This window comes from Meleagris gallopavo, chromosome 3, assembly GCF_000146605.3.
Source record: "Meleagris gallopavo isolate NT-WF06-2002-E0010 breed Aviagen turkey brand Nicholas breeding stock chromosome 3, Turkey_5.1, whole genome shotgun sequence".
Lineage (NCBI taxonomy): Eukaryota > Metazoa > Chordata > Aves > Galliformes > Phasianidae > Meleagris > Meleagris gallopavo.
In genome coordinates, this window is record NC_015013.2 from 4,648,312 (window position 1) to 4,665,223 (window position 16,912).

Here is a 16,912-nt window from a genome sequence, read left to right on the forward strand (position 1 = left end):
TTTTTACCCAGTGAAGAGTCCAAGCCATGGGCAACTAGTTGTTTCTCCAGGAGAATACAGTGGGAGACATCGCCAAAGGCTTTACTAAAGTCTGGGTAGATTGCTTGAGGTCAGTCACTTCATTTCAGACATCCTTTTCCCTCTTCCACGTACCTTGGTGATCACAGCTGGTGTCTGGCACAAAGACCACGCAGAGCACTTGCCCATCTTGCCTGTAGACTGAGCTGCAGCCTGTGATAGCCAGGCCATAACCTTCCCCAGCCAGGTTGGCAAAGAAGATGGTGGAGAGCTGCAGCATGCCTAGCCTCTTCTGTTGGACAGAAACTTGCAGCAGTATGAAAAGCTCATGCTTTTTTATTACTTTCAGTTCTGGAACTGGTGTTTCCTATTAATACTGCTTTGGCAACTGGCTTCCATTTATTTTGGAGATGGGAAATCTTGTGGTGTTGTAAGTCAAGTGTGCAGTGAGTCAGACATCCTCTGGGAGGCTGCCCTTCTCCTTCGTGCTGTGGGTTAAAATAAATCTCTCTGCTCTTGTGCAGTGATGGCAATTACACTGCCAAAACCCCGGAGAGAGAGGAACACCTACAAGTTATTTTTAAAAATCTATTTTTTTTTGAGGTAAAGCACTACAAATACCACAATAGTTTGCTTGCTGTGTCAGCAATAGGTTTGAAAGACAAAATGTGTGCCGTAACCCACATTTCAAAGGTCACTGCGACTGCTGCAGGCTTCTAAAAACACAGCTTGAGCAAGCGTCACAGCATCATGGCTGGTCTGAAGAGCTGGTTTGTTTTGATGATTATACTGTACAATTTCTGTCACAAATGTATTCCAAGTGGAATTTCAACGCATGTTGAAATAGGTAAGGCATATTCAGAATGAATTCTCATGTGTTTTGAATTGCTTGGGAAGAAAAGTAAATTCGGATGGCTGAAAAGCAAAGGGAGGGAATAAGGTGAAAGTAATGAGCGTTCCACGTTGTTTTCTTTAAATAATAGTAATTAGTAATAAAAAAGTAATAATACAAGGATTGAATGAGTTCTTCATTTTTTGTCATTTGAACCTTAGCTGTAATGTTTTTATAACCAGACTGCTCGAATCAGTTTGGTTGATATTGTTCTGTTTTCTGAAACACGGGCATTATGTAACTGAAATCTTTGTATCTGTGAGTCTGACGTAAGTGCTTCTCTCTTGGAGAAAGAAAAGAAACACTCATCTTTCTTTTAAATTAGTGCATTTTTGTATGTAAGTATAAACTAGAGAATAACAGAAATCATTTTTGGTAGCTCTGTTCTCAAATAACAGGTATTAATTTTGTCATAGCTGCATATTGTATTTGTGTCTGTGAATTAACATAATGAAAACTTTATTCTGTATCCCTTTCTGGGAGGCCTGGAAGCCCAGAGCCCTAATTACTGAATATGAACTTCTGAAAAACTTGAAATGATGGGTTTGACAGAATACAATGTACTTACAAAATATCTCTGAGGAGAAACAGGGTTACAGATCTGTCCCAAAGCAGTCATTTTTATCTGACCATACTACATACTAAAATATTTACATAATTTAAAGACCTTGGTTGTCTGAGAAGTTATGTATACTCTTAGCTGTCAGATCAGCATTTAGAAAAAAATTTGACCATCTTGACTGGGCTCAGCTCTGACACTACTAAAATCTGTGCTTCTATTAGTGTGCAAATAGATGTCTGTTATGATAAGATACTGGAAGTTATTTCCAAATCCAAACGTGGAGTATTCCAGGAAAAGAAATTTTGCAGAAAAAATAGCCTTTCTGCTTCAAATCTCAAACTGAAATCTATCCTGGATAAATTCCTGCAAGTGCTTTAAGTGGTGAAAAGTTCTTCCTGTTCAAAACGTGGATCTCATTTGGAGTGCTGAGCAGTGCAGTGCTGTGCCCTACTTGCTGTGTTTTTGGAAGCAGGCTGAGAAGGCAGGCACTGCCTCTTGTGGAGGATTGACAGAGTTATACAGCTCTGGATCAGGGTGAGCCCTTGTGAGGAGTAAGGGAAGACAGGGAGGGTGGGAGACTGCCCACCTGAAAATCTCAGGCACTGGAAATGATGTCTGTGGAGAGAGCTGAGACATGGAAGTCTTCTGTATTTTTTTACTTTTGAATGTAAATCCTCTTTTGGTGTAAGGCTGGTCATTAAGTGTCTCTTGACATATTTGAATGAGGATGGTTTAGAACAACAGTGGGTAATATTCAAAGTGAAGTATCACTCAAGCCCTCACAGTTTTGTCTACAGCTTATTCCAGAATGAGAGGATGTTTATGTGATTTAATTTATTTGGTAAGGATTGACTTAAATACAGTATATTCTGGGTAGTTTTAAGAGGGATATCAGTGTTAGTCTGTAAGTATTACAACTGAAGACTAAAACTGGTGTGTGGGAAGGCAAAGAAGGTAACCCACATATGTAGTTTTTCAACTGGTTAATTTTTAGAGGCAGTGCTGGGTATTTTTTGAAAAGTGCTAGTAGGCTATCCCTGGGAAATTAATTAGAATGAGATTTCATTCCAGGAAAGTGATAAGTTTGTTTCGTTCTTCTCTTCTACTTGCTGAATGATCAGTTTGGCAGTAAGCTTGGCACTGACTTTTCAATGAATAAATAGTGTTATTTACTTTTACTGACTTGTTTTTCATGCTTGTTAATAATCAATTAAACTGTTAAGTATTCATATTTATTCCTGAGGACAGTGAAAGTTAAACACGATTCATATGTGTCCTTTGCAGTTAGAGATTTATGGTACCTAATCTGTATGTTCAGGATGTGATCAGTGTCAGGAATCAATTCTGCATATAAAGTTTTCCATTTTCCTTGCTATTAGGCACTGTCATCTCTGTTTGTCAGCTTGAGAGCTGAAGTGAGAGAGGGACTGCTGAGACATCCATGGCCAGATGTGCCCCAGAAACAGCATTTCTGCATTAGATCCCTGGATAAAAAGAGAGACTTATTCATGCATTTCTTGAGAAATTATACTTCATATGCCTGTGCCATTTGGCTTAGTTATGATAATGCAGTATAATCTATTTTTGATAATGCATCTAACAACCATTGGCTGGTTGTAAACCAATACTTCCATATTTTGTTTTTCAGCACATAGAGCTCTGGAATTTTTCACCAAACGAGAAGGGAATGTTGACTATAGACAGGTAGGAAGCATATTATTTCTCAGTTTTCTACCTTTCCTCTGAATCTTCTTCTGTCTTCTAACCTTTCTTTATTTCATTCTCAGTAATATGTGTGTAACTACTGTGCCTGGACTGGATTTTTTTTTTCCTTTTTTATTAAACAATCTAACAGACCACTTTAAATGTACAGACAGTTTTCATAAACACATATGCATGTGCATAAACAAAATGCATTTGTTTTTTGTGAAGAACATTTTTAACATCATTTATGACAATCTAAAGATAACATGATCTCTTATGAAAGTAGAAGATCATTCAAAGGAGGCATTCATGTTTTTCATGGATGTTTTATCTGCTTTATACAACCAAGGTGTGATTCAGAGGATGCTAGTTAGCAGCCCAGGCTAAGAGTCTAGTCAAGAGGAGGAGGGCACTTTGACTTCAAGTTGACTTCACCAGTACCTAAGTTATATCCCATCTGTCCTTTCCTAAATGGCCTTTCAAATTAAACTGATCAGTTTAATTTCACTTACAGGGTCTGGAGTGGTGGGAGGGAGGATGATGGCACTGAAATAATGGCATATCTGACTGGCAGTATTTATCTTTGATACTGACAGTAGGACTTGTTTTTTTTTGCTGTGTAATAGCATTCTGATTTCTTTTCCAACTCCTATCCTTTTCTCAGTTGTTACTAAACCACCAAGATGCATTTCAGGCTGGGAGCATTTATCCTGATGCCTTTTATCCTCCAATCTGCAAACGTGGTAAGAAAAGATTTTTGAGTCCAATATTGTAACAACTGTGTTGTCATGTGAAAACTCTACAGAATTCAATAGGGCTGAATGTAAGTATGCTGTAAGAAATCAAATATGGCCAAAAAATATCTTCCTATAAAGGCATCCACACTTTTTGTTAGAATTCTGAGCCTTTCTTTGTAGAACTTGGTAGCAAACTAACAAATCTGAAAATGTTTTCAGAAAATCGATTTTGAGTACATTTAGCTGTTTGGCACGTGGAGCAATTTGATGTAAGGATGCTGTTTGACTGAAATAGGTTAGATTACAGAATACCCATCTAGGGAGAAATTGAGAGGATGAAAAAATCATTTTTCTAAGTCCTAGTAGCTGCAAAGGGACAACTGATGATAGCCCTCCTTAGCCCTGTGATAAGTGATAACTGTCTTGAAGGTACTGAGTTGGCTGCCCATCATCTTTTCTGCTATACATTTTGAAGCTTTAATTTACTCAGAGCTTCTCTCTCTCCTCTCCACTTGGAAGGCAATATTTCTTTGTATTACACTTACAGAGAAAGGGAGCAGGCACACAATTTTCAGATGCATCAAACAGAGTCATGTAAGGCAAATCTAGCATCTCTTTTGTCAGTAGAAATCATACAAAAATATAGCTAATTTGGCTCTTGCTATATAAACAGATTGCAAAATGTATCATCACTTGTGCAGTATGGAATTGAGCAAAAATCTGTTTGTTTGTTTTCATGAAGAAAACCTTTTTCTTTTTCTTTTTTTAACAAATATTAATAAATACTGATATAATTCTGTTGCAAAAGGGATATACCATGATGTGTCTGAAGATACTCACTGGTCACCATTTCTTAATGCAAGTATTCACTACATCAGAAGGAATTATCCTCAGCCTTGGGAAGAGGTAAGAAAAGTTCTTTAACTTTTGAAATGACTTTCTATTGTTCTATTTGACTGCACTTGTTGCTGCCTTCCTCAGCTTCCCTTGTTTTTGCAGCTTTATCCTTGGAAAATGTAAAATGCATAAGATTTTAAAATTAAAATCTCTGCTGATAGAGGAAAAGTTGAAATCTTGCTTTCATCTTTACCAGACAGAAAGTTAAAAGCTTCCACATAAAATCTGTTGTCTCTAATGTGCTCTGGTGCTTTTGGTGTATTTTGTAGGTCCAAATTTTCAAATTTTATTGGTGGTTTTGAGTACTTGCATAACTCAGATCTGGCTGAGTGTTTGCCATTTGAAAACCAGACCTAGTTTAGAATTCATACTTGGACTTAGTCCTGATTTGCTCTTTTTTATACTAGAGGAAGAACAGATTGTTAGAAGTGAGAATGATTTTAAAGGTCCTGCTGCTTTCTTTTCCTTGTTGGAGTATTTGCCATTCTCTCACTACACAACAGAACTGTACAATTGGAGCAGCATTTGAGAGTATTCACTATCTAAAAATACAAAGAGATCTGCCTGCTTTTTGACTGGCCTGTAGTGATACTAAAGTGTGAACTGTTAACCTTCAGGAACTATAAATTCATCCAAAACTTGTGACTTGATTACTTGATTTTTTTTTAAAGGCCTCTGGAACTAACAAGGATTTGATATAGAGAAATATTTTCTGAAGAAGTGAAATGAAATTTCTGTTGCTCATAAGTTTATTCTGGATAACTTTTCTGTTTGTAGGAATAAAATGAGTAACTTGGCTTTAGTCAAGTGCTTTTATAATGAATAGCACTTGCACAGGAGCATCTTTCTGTTCTCTGTGTGTATTTGCACAGTACTTCAAGTGGCAGAGGAATTTTACTCCTTGGGAGAGGAAGAGTTTATCCCTAATCCCAAAACATGTATCTGACTGGAAGCACACAGGCTGTGTTCTGACATCAGCCATTTAACTTCATGGCCTTGAATTCTACAAAGTGCTTAAAGATTGTCAAGTTACAAAAACAGTTCTCCAGTATCAAGGAATGAGCGCTCATTTTTTTGTTGTGCTAAATTCTTGGATTGCAATAGATTATCCATTGCATCTTTGTGTAATGTAAAATGTTCTCCTCTTCTTAAAGACAGGAATAAAATTATTGATGATACTACATGTGTATTGTTATTGTGCAGGCTACAGAGAAGCTGGTGGCTTTCCTGTTTGGAATTGCCTCACATATGGTGGCAGATGTTAGCTGGCACAGCCTGGGCATCGACCAAGGATTTTTAAAAGCCATGGGAGAAGTAAGTTTGGATTATTCTATTAACGTGACTGGAACTGTTAGTATTGATAGTTCAGCCCTGGAGTCCTGTACAGAGAGAAGACAAAAGCTATACTCTTGAATCAGGAAAATTTTGAGAGAGATATAATGTCACAAACTCTGTATGAACAAAGTCAGGTTTGGGACTTGCAAGCTTCAGAGCTGCTTGGACAATTTGATTCTGCTCTTGTGTTTGTATTGTAGGATAAGTAAAGCAATCAGAAAGGTGTTTTGCTGTTTGTTTTTTTTCTATTTCTTACTCCAGGTTGATTTTCATGGCTCATATTCAGAAGCTCACAGTGTTGGAGATTTTGGTAATATTTCTGTTTGCTGAACATAGATCCTTCTTGTTGGGATGCCTAGTACACATGAAAAGCACAATTGGTGATTCTGGCTCTTACCTTGGTAGTGAAAGTCATAAGACTCTCCTGTAGCTTGCAAAATCCTGCTATCTCTGTCTGCATGTTTTGTGTTTCAGGAGATGCAATAGGGCACATAGATCCTTGTACTTAAAGCCAAAACACAGGCTGAAGTATGTTAAAGATTAAATGGAGTCACTACTTGGCTTTTAAATTTGACACCGTTTTTTGCTATTGTCTGGAAGTACAAAATATGCAGTATTTTTTCAGGTGAACCATTTATGTATTTTAAATGGCCAAGATTTATACACTTGGGTGCCATATGAAAATATACAGCATAGCCATAGATAGATCCATTCACACTTACCCTTGTCAGATACTTACGTGTTTGGTTTGTTGGGTTTTGTGTTTTGTTTGCTTGCTTTTTATTCCTCCACTACAGGAGGAGATGTACTGAGTCAGTTTGAGCTGGACTTCAGTTATCTGACACCAAACTGGTAAGAGAATGACCTTCAGCAGAGGTTAACCTCTCTAATGATTATCTCAGTTTATTCCATACTTTTCTTTCAAAACCTTTGCTACTGGAATATTCCTATGCATAGTTAATGTTCTCTGACATAAAGAACTGGGAGGACTGAAAAAAAAGAGTTTTAAATGTTGCAATACAGCAATAAAGATTTATTCTTTAACTCTGATGGAAATTATAAGTAATTATAGATAACAAAAAAAGCTTGTTGGGATGTCCTATCAATTATTTAAATCTGCAGATAATATCTCACTTAGATCACTATTTTAATTTTAGGGCATTGGGGATGTTTATGGCTATAGATACTGAGGAATTCAGATAGGCTTTAGAAGCATAAAAGAAGCAGCAGTTTTAAATAGGCATGCTTGTTTTCTTACCATTTTCAAAAGACCTAGATGCCCTTTTTCTGCTGGTGTGGTAGATCATTTGAGTCTTGTTTACATGAAAGATAGTTCCTCTAGGTATAGAAGATGGTCAGTTATCTCCTCAACTTCATCAGCTCTGACATATCTCTGAGAAATGTTGAGATAGAAAAATATGAGCAACATCTTTTTGCCTAGGAATAGAGTTGAATTGGAATAGGTTTGGCAACACTGAAGGTTTGGAGCTTATGTGATCACCACACCAGGAAACCAGTAGAGGAAACATGAAAACTAACCTGCCATGTCCAGCAAGGCTGTTGATTTCTGGTTCTACAGTGTTTCTACAGGTTTCTGGCTTTGAACCCAAACAGAAGAAGTGTCTATGCAGAAAGCAACTGTACATGCAGATCTGGTCTTTTTGACATTTATGAATCTTGATAACCTTACAGAGTCTTTTGAAATACAGAATATATTCAAGCAAGCTATTTTTATTACAGAAACTGAATTATCTTTTACCAGGTGATGTGGAAAAACTTTTACAATACCTCAGTCTTGTTCTTAGGTATGTACCTGTCGAAGACCTAGCCTCTATTTATAAGGAATTTTATGGAAGAGAGATCATAACTAAAGGCACAATTACTGACTGCACTTATCTGCTGTTTCTTGAACTGTAAGTTGGATAGCTTTGTGTAGATTTTCCTTAGTGAAACTTATATAGGAAAAAGATGATAATCTGACTTGAAATGCTAGCTCAGAAAATTATGCTTTGAGGCCAGGAATACAAAAATTGTAAGATACTTTTTTTTTCTTAAAGTCTAAAATACAAATTTGGACTGCTTAAATGGCTGTTAGTTTTGTTATTACACCATGACTTCTGTGGCTAAGCTATTTAACAGATTCATGCATTGAACATACTTAGGCCTGTTTATTTGAGAACAGCCAAGTCTTCAAGTATTGTTGCACTGTGGCATGTTAGCAATAAATATAATTTTAATGTAATGAAGCTCAATATGCATACTTAAATGGACAGTTTAGTTACTGTTTAATGTATATCCTATCAAATCCAAGAATAATTCAAAGAGATAAGAACTGTGACATTTTTGCTAGCTCAGAATTTCTGCTTGGAAGACCTTAAACCTAGCTGTATTCTTTATTTCAGTTAATTACTACCAGACGTGCAATATTTAAAAACACTGTGAATCCCTCCAGATTAAGAGTTACAGTACAGTTAAAATTGTTACTTTTCACATTAAAATTCTATTAACAACTAAAAAGGAAATATAATTATTTGCACAGTATTTACCACATGCAGAAGTACAGAAACCTTGAAAAGAAACTTACAAATCATCAAATGTTTCTAAGTTAAATTTGTTTATTTCTGAAGAATTGTTTTCATTTCTTTCAGACATGGAGAAAGGCTTGCTGTTGCCAAGGTTAGTTTGCTCTTTTTGGTTTATTTTTTTGGTTGAATATGTAATGTAAAGGCAGTGTAATACATTTTACTATCCATTTTACTAAGTATGTTGCTTGTCTCTTAGCTTTTTCCAACATATGCTAGTAAATCTCCATTTCTGGTGGAAAAGTTCCATGAATATTTCCTTGGAGGAGTAGATGACATGGCATTCTGGACAAACAATATTTTTGAGCAGATGAGCCAAATGCTAGAGAATGGAGTCAGGTAAGATTGTGTTTCTTGCAACATTAGATGTAGTATTCAAGTTCTGACATACATTTAATCCTTCTGAAGCAGGTCATTTCCTAGAATAAGCACTGAACTTTAAATCCTCATGTAGACCAAAGGAGGTATACCAGTTCTTTGAGCAGATGCACCAAGGAATACATAAACACTGAGTTTGTATTTGCAACATGTTCACATGCAAAGCTGGGTCATGTCCAGCAGATACTCAACTGGGGCATTCTTTAAGACATATCCAATGGTGTGCACAAGTGTTACATAGCCAGACTGAAGTTCTTCCTGGCCTGGTGATCTGAGCACTGCTTGTACTATGTGACTGCTCTCATCAGCTGGCAGAGATGATCCTTCCTAGAGGAGGCCAAATGCCACCTGCAGATAATGCAAGCAGATGGGAATATAAACAGTAAGAATGGATGTTCTAGCATTGGAAGTTCAGGCTTATATTCAAAATATCATGTTTTTATTGAAGTTCTGGCCCTGTATTGCATTGGTACTGTAAATAACATTATAAGACCAACAGTGGGAAATAATCCATACATCTAATGGATAATGTTAACAGAGATATTTTGGGAAATAATGTTTGAACATGATATGGCATTATCAGTTGAGTTCTTTGTTCCAAAATACCGTTTTCATTAAAAGATTGTAAAAAATAATTCTTTCCTATTTATTCTATTAATGCTATTAATAGAATTAGCAGGACATGTTCCAATAAGTTTCATTAAGTGAGTGAAATAAAGACATGCAAGATTCATGTAGAACTTAAGTCCTTAAGAACAGTCTTGGTCATTAAAATACACATCACAGGAGTTTCTATGGCTTGTAATACCTTCTTGAAATTGATTAAGCAGAGCTTCTTTAGAAAGCTGATGCCTTCTAACAGAAGAATCAAGTAAGGATAAATGTTGATGCTTTAGTTTCACTTGCACTGCAAGAAAATCTTCCAAACACATTCTGAATATTTTTCTAGTGGTTGCTTCCTGCCTGAGAACCCTCTGTTTATAAACTGTACAAGGGACCACAAGGATAACTACATGTAAGTATAACTCTAAAGGTTCAAAGACTTAATACTGGTGACAGAAGAGTCAGTCTTTCCCTAATGTGGACAGTGAGCTATTGAAAATTAGAGATCATCTATTTTTTTTCCTCCAGAACTTTCTTAGCTTACTTGCAGGAAGTATTAATGGTTTAATTTACAACTTCAGTCAGACTGGGACTGTGGAATGTTCTCCACAGGGAGATAATGGTGGGAAAGAAAGAACAAAAAGGTGTGATAAAAAACACATCCTCAAAGACAACAGTGCATCCTTGAAAATAGCCATGCTAAGTAAAGAGAGGACAAGAAAGCAAAGAGTTTACTTTACTAAAGTCTGTCTTTAATTTACTATAAAGAATAATAATAAACTAATGCCTATGCTTAGATGAAAAGTGCAGCAGCAACTGTAGCTAAAATCAAAACTGTAGCTAAATAATGGGGTTATGAAATCTTATGGGTTGAGATACTAATTGCCTTTATTTTATTGCATATTTATTTTGAGAGTTTTTATCTTCAAGCTTTTACCTTAGCGAAGAAAAGTGCTCTTATCCTCGGATGCTCTCTTCAACTAACACCACACCAACGTCAGTAGTTGCAAGAACCATAAGTTGGAGCAGAATTCTGGCCAGTGGCTAGATATTAATAGACTTATTTGTTGAGGGAGAGTAATTCCAAGGAAATAGTGGAAATATCTGAAACAAGTGAAAACGACTGGCAAAGTGTAACTACAGCAAAAATTAACTTCTTTCGTGGGGAAAGAGGAAAAAATTGTGTGTGAAGTCAAGAAACGGGCATGTAGCTTTGGTAATTCTGTATTCAAAAGGCAATATGATTATTTCTCCTTGCTTTGTTATAAAATACATCATTAATTCAGTTGTATTAATTGTTATTAGTGCCTTTTTATTTTAACAGAAGCAAACACTCAAAAAATGAACATCAGAAAAATACAACTTCTTTACTTCTAAAGACATTTGAAAAGAATATAACGTATACAGAGAGAGGAGTTCACTTCAATATACAGTCTTGGGCAACAGTAAGTGAGAAGTGGCATGTGTCAGGTACAATTCAGCTCTGTATAAAATTGCTTTAATTTCTGTCTGAGGTGCTGTTTGTGGTCTCTAGATGTAAACTGTAGCCTCTCATTTCACTTCATGGAGATTCTGGCAACCATTGTAAATTGATATATAATGTAGATAATAAGTACATCATAAATACGAAAGCTTTGGGGTTTTCCTCATTTTGTAGTGAGGCTAGAACATATTTTGCAGTGTCAAAATGACAAAAATATATCTTTACCATTAAATTTTATGGAATCATATGATCACTTTTTGAAGTTAAAAAATTTCAACAAACTGTAGCAGTGAATAGTTAGCAATGCACCTAAGGCATACAGACTTTTTGTCTTTCTAAAACTGTGCTTAGGACTCAAATCAGAGTCGATTTAGATCAGTGTGGTGTTTTCCACTGATGATGACTTATTTTTTGAGGTCGTCTGTACTGTTTCAGCCTATGGTTTACAAATTCTTGTGTCTCATTTTTATTTCAGAATTCCCTCCGATTCATAAATCGTGCTTTTGCAAAAACTTTCTGGAGAGTGATAGGAACTACCCATCAAAAATCCTCTAAGTACATCTCCAAGCCAGTATCTTCATATTTTCTTGCTTCGCCATATGCTAGACTTGGATGGTTTGTACTTTTTTTCTCAAACCTCCCTCCTAATTTCTGAAAAATTTGCATACCTACCAGAATATTGATTTTTATTCTTTGGATACTCGTTAGAGTATCCAGACCTTCAGGTGTGGTCTTGTGGACTGATGGCCACTACCTATTGGAGAGGGTCCAGAGCAGAGCCACAAAGATGATCAGGAGGCTCAAGCACCTCTCCTACAAAGACAGGCTGAGGGAGCTGGGCTTGTTCAGCCTGGAGAAAAGAAGGCTGGGGGTGACCTCATTGCAGCCTTTCAATACCTAAAGGGAGCCTACAAACAGGAGGGGAATCAACTCTTTGAAAGGGTAGATAATAGCAGGACAAGGGGAAATGGTTTTAAGTTGAGGGAGGGAAGATTGAGGTTGGATGTCAGGGGGAAGTTCTTTACTATGAGAGTGGTGAGGTGCTGGAACAGCTGCCCAGATAGGCTGTTGATGTCCCATCCCTGGAGGTGGTCAAGGCCAGGTTGGATGGGGCCCTGGGCAGCCTGGTCTGGTGTTAGATATGAAGATTGGTGGCCCTGCATGTGGCAGGGGAGTTGGAGATTTATGATCCTTGAGGTCCCTTCCAACCCTGGCCATTCTGTGATTCTGTGATTAGAGATGAGAGATGAAATAAATTTGTATTGCTGCCCATTGGTTTATTTCTTCTGTTTCAAAAATTGAAGATTTAATTCTTGAGGTTACTCCACACCAGCCAAGTGAATGGTAGTTATTTCTTTCCATGTTCACCCTTTAAACCTCCACTATGTTACTGAGACCCATGATCCATTTGTTTATCTACTGTTATGACCATTGATTAAATTAGAGATCTGGTTAAAATGATGGTTAATTTCATTTTCTGGGTTTTATGTCATATGCAAGTGGCCCTTCTTCAGTGTTTTGTTCTGACTGCTCTCAGATGCCTTGTGTCAGTTAAAAGGAAGTCCATATACATCTCAGGTGCATTAGTGGAAGATGAACCTTTTTTTATTTAGTCCAAGTAAACAAAAATAAATTACATCATATGAAAAATGCCATGTAGATCTTTACTGAAAAGATGAGGAAAGACACATGAAATTACCTGAAATTAAAAGTATTTATTTTCTGATAATATAGAGGTAGTTTGGCAGCTAATGCTATGGTTTTGTTGCCTCCCTTACGCAGGGCAATGATTTCAGCTGACATAAACCAGGATGGATATGAAGATCTGGTAGCTGGAGCACCGGGGTACAGCACACTGGGCCACATTCAGATAGGAAGGGTGTATATAGTCTATGGCAATCGTTCAGGTTTGCCACGAGAAGACATGGATCTAGATGAAAAAGCAGACCAAGTACTAGAGGGTCATCAGGTGAGGAGTCGTGTCAGATACTTGACACTGGGAGGCAGGATCAGGTGGTCTTTTTGAGTAATAAAGTTGATCCTCTATAGAAAATGTAATTATTCACACAGAAGAGAATGGTTTGTCATTTGTAAGCATGACATCAGTGGTGCACTAGACTCAAAAAATGAAATAGCACAGCACTGCCTTATTATATTCATTATATTAGCTTATATTTTAATAACAGTATATCCTCAAGGAGAACAGACCACTCCCAATTAGTGTATTACGAATATGGTTATTCTTTGAGAGAATAATGATGATAAGAAGATCTTAATAATTGTTGGGGTGGATTTTTATAATATATTTCCAGTTCTTCCCTGTGCTGTGATTGCAAATGTACATTCTGTTTTAGCATTTTGTCTTTAAAACATCTGTTCCTTTCATCAGAGCAGTCCCTCTTCTTTTAGCCTTCAGGCAGATTTGGTTCTGCATTGGCAGTCCTGGACTTCAATGAGGATGGAGTGGCAGATCTGGCAATTGGAGCACCTTCTGTGGGATCTCAATTTCTCATTTACAGAGTAAGTCATACACAGGTTTTGTGTTTGCTTGTTTTTTGCTGTCTGTATGTGTTTGGTTTTTTCTTCAAACAGATCACTTTTATTGATGCTTATGTTTTTTAGAATAGTAAAATGAGACAAAGAATATCTGTCATTGTTCAAGGTCGCTTTTTAATACAAACTAAAAGGTTTATAACATTTATGGATGCTTTGACTAGATCAATGAAAGTTATCCATATGTCCTTTCTTGGCAGACTTTCTGTGCAAATCAGATTTCAGTTTTGCAGCATTAATGTGCTGGAAACATTAGAAGCTATTCATAAAATCTGAGTGTACTCTTCTTTTAGGAACAAAAAGTCTGGAAGGAACCTGATGTCAGTAAGCCTTGTCCTCTGCTGTCACAGGCCAACAGATAATATCTAAAATGCAGTGTGAACACAGACACGTGCTGAAGTAATCAAACTACAGTGGCTTAATAACTTGAAGCTTACCAAATTATCTCATGTTAATGGTCACTGAATGTTTCTTTCCACCTGAACTGAGAGGCATAACTTGTTAGGCTAATGCATTTCCACTAAGTTTAAAGCTCTTCAGAATTTTAAATACTAAATTAGCTGCCTAAGTACTAATTTAAATGCTTCTATGTAGACTAAAACTTTGGAAAATTGCAAGCGTCTGTTTTGTCTGGCACTGCATCCCATTGCATTAAGTAATTTTAAACAAAATGACAGTCAAAAGAACTTGCATATAGTTAATGGAATACACGTTATACCAGTATTATACCTGCAGTATGATGAGAATGTACTTGGTTATACCAGTGTCCATTACAGTTTGGTATTTTTAGGCTTGGAGTGGAAAAGACAAATTCATGAAAAAGCTTTGACAGGAAAAATACAGCTGTATTAATAACCCTTACAAAATTGTTTCACTCTGATATTTGTCTTGGATTTCATACTTGGGGCTGACTTGCAAATCTTTTCATGCTGTGTTTGCTTTTCCTGTTATTTAGGGTGCTGTATATGTCTATTTTGGAACTAAGGGAAGAGGCTTGGCATCTCAACCAAACGTGACCATAACTTGTCAGGTATATTGATCAGGCTAAGACAATGCTACACAAGAAGGAGGTGAGGTAAAAGGGAAAAGAGCCTGTGGGATTAAAGAAAAGATGTTGAAATCAAACTTCTAATTGCAAGGGGATATAGACATGTAACTGGAGATGGTGCAAGCAGATGTTTGTCTAGGTTGGCTGTAGATGGGAAATACATTTGTAATCCACTTCAGAGGAGGGAGCAGGATGAACAGAAAGGAAGAACAGTCTTCCAAAAAAAGAAAACAAAATTGAAGTCATGGAATTGAAGGGTAATTTGATCAGAAGTAGACAAAGTTAGCTCTTTAGAAGTAAATTTCTTTATTTTGTTAAAGAATTGGTGGCTTAAGTTCCATTTCAGGCTTAAACTAACTGTTTATTGCAGTATTCCTACTGTAATCTTGGTTGGTCCCTCCTGGCAGCTGACATTGATGGAGATCAAAATGCTGATCTGGTTGTTGGCTCTCCATATGCACCTGGGAGTGGGCAGCAGAGAGGATTTGTAGCTGCATTTTACTCTTATTTCAACAGAAGTAACCAAGGTAGTATTTATTGGGTAAAATTAATCCTGCTGTTTTTTATATGACTGTTCATTTGTTGCTACTTAATTATAAGATAATTCAGATTATCAGCCACTCCTCTCAGTTTTGAGTCATCTGTAATCTTGCTAAGGGTACACTTTGCCCCATCATCCAGATGGTTAATGGAGATTATAAACAGGACAGAAATACTGCTAATTACTGGCCTCCAGCTGGGCTTTGCACCACTGATCAATACCCTCTAGCTCAATTATTCAGCCAGTTTTTCTTCTACCTCACTGCCTGCTCATCCAGCCCATACTTCAGCAGCTGCTCTATGAGGATCTTACAGGGAACAGTGTCAAAGGCCTTAGTGAGGTCCAGGAAGACAATATTTCCTGCTCTCTCTCCTCTGACATGATCCTTACTGATCATGCCTTACTATTCCTGGTGACTTTCTTGTTCTTTGTGTGCTTGAAAAGGCTTTCTAGGATTAGCTGCTCCATCACCTCCCTAGAGTGTAGGGATGCTGACTAGGGACATCCTTGATGATAGGAGTGACATTTGCCTTTGTCCAGTCTTTGGGCACTTCTAGCCGCCATGATCATTCAAAGATTATTGTGACCTAGTAATTCAGATAATAATTTGATTTTTATAATTTGAATTATATTCAAAGAATAATTCAAAAATTCAGACCTTCCCAATTACTAATTGGTTGAGTAAACTAAAGTCTGCTTGCCTGAAGTTCAGACTCTGCTACCATTCTACTCGTTTTTTGAATCCATTCTGATTCTTGACCTCCCCTATTTCATGGCCATGATGGCCAAGACTGCCACTGATTATAAGATCAGGTCTATATTGTTAGTGCACAGCAGATCAAGCTGTGCAACACTCCTGCTTAGCTCATCCAGTACCTGTAAGAAGTCACACCTGACACCTTCTAGAAATCATACCTGTGTGAATCCTGCTATGTTTCACTTTCAGCAAATGTAAGGAAAGACCAAGTCTTTTGTAAGAACTGAATTAAAAATGCTAAAGTTCCTTTTATAGTAAGCATGCACTTTTTTCCTGTACTCCTATCAGTGCCTATTTCCTATGTACTGTCAATATGTCATGTATGCTGTCTGATAATACGAGAATTGATTCTGATCAATGAAAATGTAAAGTTTATAAATATACATCGTAGGAAGATGAAATCCTCTTTCTAGGAATGCAATCCTGGATTTTAATATCTTTGACAGGTAGGCCTGCTAAAGTCATTAGTTTGCACACAGACAACAACTTTGTGAGACAAAAAGAAATGGATGATTTTGTGGAAGCTGTGGATTCAATTGCAGACTGACAGGTCTTCCTTGAAAATTTGCAAGTGTATCTTGAAAGATGATTTTCTGTCATTACTTGTGCTCCTTCATGTGGACAAAGGGGAGTGCTACAAGTGAAATATCTACTGAGTACAGGTGATGGAGACTGCTGTGAATGGGGAAGGAAAGGCCACATACATGACTAAATAAAATTAGTATAAGATGAGGTGGGATATGCAGGTATTCAAAGCTTCATCAGAACCACATAATTGAGTTTTCTTACTCAAAATTTTCTAATAGTTTTTTTTTTTTTTTT

At 36.9% G+C, this 16,912-nt stretch overlaps 1 protein-coding gene across 3 annotated transcripts in view; it reads left to right on the forward strand.

Annotated features, from left to right (window-relative positions):
- The first annotated feature begins 714 nt into the window (after window positions 1-714).
- The window catches only part of GPLD1 (glycosylphosphatidylinositol specific phospholipase D1), a 21,982-nt gene continuing 5,784 nt past the window's right edge, over window positions 715-16,912 (forward strand). Inside the window, exons 1-17 of one of the 3 annotated variants that reach the window (XM_010708293.3) lie at window positions 716-865; window positions 3,121-3,176; window positions 3,841-3,919; window positions 4,722-4,819; window positions 6,014-6,124; window positions 6,407-6,455; window positions 6,943-6,997; window positions 7,951-8,058; window positions 8,794-8,821; window positions 8,927-9,066; window positions 10,055-10,120; window positions 11,033-11,153; window positions 11,667-11,806; window positions 12,974-13,160; window positions 13,601-13,711; window positions 14,700-14,774; window positions 15,163-15,319. In XM_010708293.3, coding sequence (XP_010706595.1) covers window positions 769-865; window positions 3,121-3,176; window positions 3,841-3,919; window positions 4,722-4,819; window positions 6,014-6,124; window positions 6,407-6,455; window positions 6,943-6,997; window positions 7,951-8,058; window positions 8,794-8,821; window positions 8,927-9,066; window positions 10,055-10,120; window positions 11,033-11,153; window positions 11,667-11,806; window positions 12,974-13,160; window positions 13,601-13,711; window positions 14,700-14,774; window positions 15,163-15,319 — 1,678 coding nt within the window. In that variant the 5' untranslated portion in view covers window positions 716-768. Of the gene's footprint in view, window positions 866-3,120; window positions 3,177-3,840; window positions 3,920-4,721; window positions 4,820-6,013; window positions 6,125-6,406; window positions 6,456-6,942; window positions 6,998-7,950; window positions 8,059-8,793; window positions 8,822-8,926; window positions 9,067-10,054; window positions 10,121-11,032; window positions 11,154-11,666; window positions 11,807-12,973; window positions 13,161-13,600; window positions 13,712-14,699; window positions 14,775-15,162; window positions 15,320-16,912 lie in introns of all 3 variants that reach the window. The other 2 variants (XM_010708291.3, XM_019613703.2) reach the window with 2 other exon arrangements.